This window comes from Dasypus novemcinctus, chromosome 10 (genome assembly GCF_030445035.2).
Source record: "Dasypus novemcinctus isolate mDasNov1 chromosome 10, mDasNov1.1.hap2, whole genome shotgun sequence".
NCBI lineage: Eukaryota > Metazoa > Chordata > Mammalia > Cingulata > Dasypodidae > Dasypus > Dasypus novemcinctus.
This window is the reverse complement of record NC_080682.1, coordinates 35,154,975-35,161,446: the sequence shown is the minus strand read 5'-3', so window position 1 is coordinate 35,161,446 and position 6,472 is coordinate 35,154,975. Positions and strand designations below refer to the sequence as shown.

Sequence of the window (6,472 nt, the reverse complement as noted above, 5' to 3'; positions counted from 1 at the left end):
AATACAAATTAAAAAATAAAAATCATTGAAGGGAATATATATATATATTTAATAAGGATATACAGGTAAAAGCTGGCAAATCTAGAAACTACACTCTCGATTTTTCAGTCTCAGCATTATGTGAGACTGTGCCGTATTTCATCTCATTAGAACAAATGACTTTTAAAACCACTCACCTTAATAAAGTTCTCTTAAATTGGAATATGCATGGGGGATTACTATGATACAATTTGAAAGATAACGCCACATATTTTTTTTACGTAGTTAGTCTTAAAAACACATACATTTAAACGACAGTTTTAAGAACTATTTCATGACTTCCGATTACCATGTAGATTAAAAAAAAAAAGCTATTGGAAATGTTCCAGATTATGTGTGTTCATTAGAGAATTCCTAAAGAGATATTCAAACTAATAAAAAGGGGCTACTGCTTTTAGAGAGAGACCAACTGAATACCCAAATAGGAACAAAAGTAAAGATGCACTTAAAGGTTGAGCATCACTTTCATTTCAATTGCCTGGAGCCCTCTCTCTTCTGCATGACTCTAATGATAGCACTTTTCACTTCTTTGTTCCGAAGACTATAAATGAGTGGATTCAGCATGGGGATCACTATAGTATAAAACACAGAGGCCACTTGATCCTTTCCCAAGGAGTAGGACTTTTTTAGTTTTAAATATGTAAAAATTGTAGTGCTGTAAAAGATGGTAACTCCGAGGAGATGGGAGGCGCAAGTAGAAAACGTTTTGCGCTTTCCTGAAGTTGAATTAATTTTAAGAATAGTAGACAGAATGGACACATAGGACACAGATATTGTGGTAAGAGACACCATTACATTTAAACTGGCAAGAATGAATAACAGGATTTCAGTGTCACTAGTGTTACTGCAGGACAGAGCTAAAATTGGGGTTAAGTCGCAGAAAAAGTGATAGATTACATTGGATTTGCAGAAATGCAAGCTGTTCATGAAAAGAACAATGATTGTGGATTCAGTAAAGCCTATCATATAGGACCCAGTGATGAGGACACAGCAAAGTCTTGTGGACATAACAACTGGATAGTTAAGAGGATTGCAGATGGCTACATAGCGGTCATAGGCCATTGAAGAGAGAAAGAAAAATTCAGTGACAACCAGGAAGACAAAGAAATACATCTGCTTGAAGCAGCCTATAAATGAAATATACTTATTGGAAGACATTAGGTTCTCTAAGGTTTTAGGTGTAATGACCGTTGAGTAACTGAGGTCAAGGAATGACAGGTGACTGAGAAAAAAGTACATGGGAGTATGAAGCTGGAGATCCAGGTGAATTATCAGTATCATCCCTGCATTCCCCAGCACCGTAATCAGGTATATCAGGAGAAACAAAATAAATAGAACACACTGGATCTCTTCAGAGTCTGTCAATCCCATAAGGATGAAGTCAGGCACATTTGTATTATTTCTACTTTCCATTATAGCAATCAGCTGTTGTAAACTGTTGAGAAATCAAATGGGATATTTAGCATGAATGACTTCAAAACAGTTTTTGTTTATAGGACGGTCTGGCTTTTTTTTTTTAATTGTTTAGTGTTTCTAGAAAATCATTAAAGAGTATCTACAAAACATGACTGAAAATTCTGTTTGACTGTCAAAAGATATGTTAGGTATAAATCAATATTTGAATATCATATAAGAGAAAATCATAAGTATTGGATAATTGGAATGAACATGACGCTGTTCTAAATATTTCCCTTCATTAATACAGTTTTTCAGATAAAATATTATACCATATGTGTTACTATTGCATATGTTCTTTAATAACTACCACATGAGAGGTCCACGGTTCAAACCCTGAACCTCCTTGACCTGCATGGAGCTGGCCCACGTGCAGTGCTGATGTGCACAAGGAGTATGCGCCACGCAAGGGTGTCCCCCGCATAGGGTAGCCTCAAACACGAGGAGTGCGCCCAGTAAGGAGAGCTGCCCAGCACAAAAGAAAGTGCAGCCTGCCCAAGAATGGCGCCACACACACGGAGAGCTGACACAACAAGATGAGGCAACGAAAAGAAACACAGATCTCTGGTGCTGCTGATAAGGATAGAAGCGGTCAGGGAAGAACACAGCGAATGGACACAGCAAGCAGACAATTGGAGAAGAAGGGGAGAGAAATAAATAAATAAATAAATCTTTAAAAAAATAATAATACTAATGAGAAAGCCATAGAAAGTTAAGGAAGGTAGCCAGCAATTAAATGTATTTGGCTTTGTGATTCTACCAAAATTGATAGAATGCTAGATCAGGCTCATAAAACAATATTCCTACTTATATTTATTATCAGAAAATCAAAAACAAGCTAATAATATGTATTAAAAATAATAGTGCTTTAATATGTCATTTACTATTCTTTTGTAACCACTATTATTTAATACAAATGACAGACCAGAAATTAAAATTTAGATGTATTAATATTATAGAGTACACATTACTTTTAATTTTCAGAAGATATGTTTTTTAAAAGATTATAAAATCCAAATTATTCCAAAAGTTATATTTTCAATATATGCTCATTGTGTATGACTGATTTCATCAATTCTCCATTTCCATATCTACATGCCCTGGTAGTATTTAGGTAAGGCCTGCATTATATATCCATATGCAAACTTTTGTAATAATATTCCCGAATGTTTAAAAATAAACTAAAATGCTCTAAATTTTAGATTAATACGTACCCAGAGTCAAAGTGGGTGAAAAACTTCTTCCAGAATTATCTGTGTAGAACCTAGTCAACTTGAAGTTTGTCCCACAAAAAAATATGTAAACCATCTACAGAGTTTGAAATTTTTGCAATATAGCTTTTTTCCCTTTTAAATGACTTATGATTAATTTTTCTGCATGTATTTTTATTTTTTTGAGGTAAAATAGCTCAACCTAAAATTTTTGTTCAGGTCCTGATCAAATAGTAATTTCACTTGGAAATTACATCTCATAAGTTTACCAGTGAGCAACGTGACCGCAAGCATAGCAGCATATCACTTGCCTTTCACCCTGATAATGCTAGGCATCTCTTAAATTGAAGATTGCTGGTAATGCAAAACATTTGGTCATCTCTGGGACTAATTTCCAATGAAAATTGCATGGCATGATGCCAAGAATAAAGGTTCAAAGACTAATGTGTCCATTTTAGGTTTGTTATGGAGAATTGCCTTGACTTTAGAAGTCACATAATGTTGCGCAACATTTTTAAAAATATTTTTTGTGACGTTTTAATTTATTACTATGTAAAGCAGTTGATATATCTAGAGAAATATTTAATTACTCTGTGGTTTAAAGACCATTATTGTTAACAATCAGGTATAGAATAGAACGCTTTCCCCTTTGAAACAGTTTTATATTTAAAAGTGTTTTACTATAATAAGATTAAAAATTGTTCATTACCCAAAAGTTATTGGACAAAATTCAAAGAAGATCATGAAAATCTTTAATAAACATTGCTATACTTTGGATGCGTTTTCTAGGAATTATTTTCCTTTGTGCATATAAAGCTTACTTGCATGTGTATTTATGTTTTAGTATCATTTTATCATTAGTTTTCTGTTATAATCTGCTTTGTATTAAATATTTATGATTAACATTGACCAATGTTATAATTTTGTAAAACCTAAAATTTCATGGATTTTGTATTGTTTGTTGCAGCATAACTAGCTGCTTTATAGGACAGTTTTAGCTTCTTTATAGGATAGTTCCCTTTGAGGAATCACAAGGGAAACGTGGGGATGTTTTTTAAGTCAGGTTTGCAAGTGTCAACTATTTCATCATCACAGCAGATGTAATGTGTTTAGACACAAAAATGTTTGTGCAATTAGTTTTATTGTTTTAGTGTATTGGCTTTTATCGTTTTAAAAGAAACATGAGAGAAGAAAATAAAAATCAGTGCTGAGGTGAGTAAAGATTTTATAATTATATTTATGGCCAAAAGCTTACCTCTTCTATATACAAACAGGTGAAATGCATTCATGAGAATCTTTCATTAATGAAAGGTAATGATATCAATTTTCATATAGATTTAGAAGCAACTTGTACAAGAAATGCTGTTTATACTGCAGAATTATACTGCAGGAAACTATTTCATCATATGGATCATAGACTTACAAAATAATATATTATACATTTGATGACATTTTGAATTTGCAATTCTTCAATTCATCGATTATTCAGTGACACTGAGACAAGCTTAATTGGAGATTTAAAAGGCCAACATCAGTTTATTTCAGAATAGGACAAGTTGGGGATTAAGCCGTTCTGTCAATGCACCTCAATAGAGTCTGGTTACTCCTTTAAAAATGCACCATGCGGGATATTTTCTTCCAGTATTAAAATCATTTTTTATAGTCATTATTTGTAAAGTAATAGTTAAGGAAAGAATAAATAATGGAACCTTTGTGACTGAGCCTTTTTGCTGAATCTTTACTGTTGGGATTGCAATATAACATCTCAAATAGTTAAATAATTTTGGCAGAAGATAGGAGTAAGAAATAGAAAGGAGCATGACTTATCCATCATATATTTCAACAAAATTTGAATTTTATCACTGAAAATTATTCAATGTAATTTAATTTTTTAAATCATTTTAGCTTTCAAATATTAAGTGTTTTGAAGCTTTGTTTGGAAAGTTATACATTTCTTAAAAATTGGCTCTATTGTTATTTTTTTTACAGTCCTTCATTTCTCTGGAATACAGAGGTTTAGTTTTTCCGATAGCACTATTTTCACTGTTTTGTTTATATGATTATATTTATAGGCATACATTTTTACATCATTTTACTATGCATCTATTTCTTTTTTTTAAATTTTTACTTTATTAGAGATGAAGATATTCAAATCTTCTACTTTCTTATTGATCTTCAGAATAGATGTTCTATTAATGAGAGTGGCATATTAAAATCTCTTACTATTCATGCAAAACCATCATTTTATGCACTCAAATCTTTCAATATTTGCTTCATATATATTGGGGTTCTGCTGATAGGTATATATATATATTTATACTTTCTTCATCTTTCAGTTGAAGTTTTACCTTTTTTCAGTATATAATGGCCATTTTTCCCTTTTAAATGTTTTTGATTTAAAGTCTTTTTTGTCTGATGTTAGCATAGCCACCCAAAAGTGCATTATATACTGATGAATAAATCGAGTCAACAAGAAGATTTAACAGCTATAACCATATATGCACAGAAACAGCAGAGATATACAATAATGAATCAAATATTTAAAATTTTGAAAAGAAATATAATGACTCTATGATCTAATAATAGATTTCAATATGCATTTTAAAATGGACAGAGCATATAGAAAGGTGACTGATAAATAGAAGGCCAGAGTGATACTATAAATAATATAGTACTAAGGAATATATGCAGAACACTCCAAATAACAAGATCAGAATACATATTATTTTCTTGTGGTCATGGGTCATTCTTCAAAATAAACCATATGCTCATGACAGATGATTCTGGAGTTCATTGGCTTGCCAGTGGGTCCTACTTTGGAATTTATGTTCCTGATTGTGATGGAGTTGGATGCAAAAGTGACCTCTCTACACTTGCCTCTTCTGTCACTTTTTCTGAACCTGTGATTGGTGCTGTGTTTTGTGTTTGCTCAGGAGAATTGAATCTCTGGGATGTCCATGTGCCAAGTGGGCCCTGAGCCTGAGCAGAGTTGTAACACGTACTCTTTGGTTGTTGGATTTACCCAGGTCAGCTTACAAGAAGGTGAAAATGGTCAACCACCACACCAGGGTACTGAATGTCTACAACCACAAGCAGGAGAATCACGTCCATAAGTCATGTGGGATATAAGCCCCATCTTGATTTACAGGTGGAGTGGAAATCACCATCCCAGGGTCCACAGGATGGAGGGATATAATATGGATTGGAGTGGACTTCTGGTATTCTACTACAGAACTGTTGTGACTCTAGCAATGGAAGAAATGGTATCATTGACGGGGAGACAGTGGCCATGGGCATTGCTGAGGGCAGGGAGAAGAAGAGGAGGTATGATATTGGGCATTTTCAGGACTTAGAATTGTCCTGAATGATATTGCAGGGACAGATGCAGGACATTGTATATCCTGCCATAACCCACTGAATGGACTGGGAAAGAGTGAGAACTACAGTGTAAACTATGGTCCATACAGTGTGGCAGTGCTCCAAGATGTATTCACCAAATGCAATGAATGTGCCTTACTGATGAAAGGGGATGTTGATGTGGGAGGAGCAGGGGGTGAATGGGTATATGGGAAGTACTTATGTTTTTTAATGTAACATTTTGTGTGATCTATTTACCTTAAAAAAAAAAACTATTAAAAAATAAGCATATCCTAGATAATAAAAAGAGGTTTCTATTGTGTAGATAGCATTATTAAATTTTATAATGAATCTCCTCTGATGACATTTTAATGATAAAAATCAATGTCAAAGGGATAACTGGAAAATTC

The 6,472-nt window shown here is 33.3% G+C and overlaps 1 protein-coding gene across 1 annotated transcript; it reads right to left on the bottom strand.

The window, feature by feature from the left end:
- Positions 1 to 504: 504 nt before the first annotated feature.
- Positions 505 to 1,452, bottom strand: LOC101431555 (olfactory receptor 8H1-like). The gene has a single exon (XM_004462655.4). The coding sequence runs from the start codon at positions 1,450 to 1,452 to the stop codon at positions 505 to 507; it is 948 nt and encodes a 315-aa protein (XP_004462712.4).
- Between the last annotated feature and the right edge of the window lie 5,020 nt (positions 1,453 to 6,472).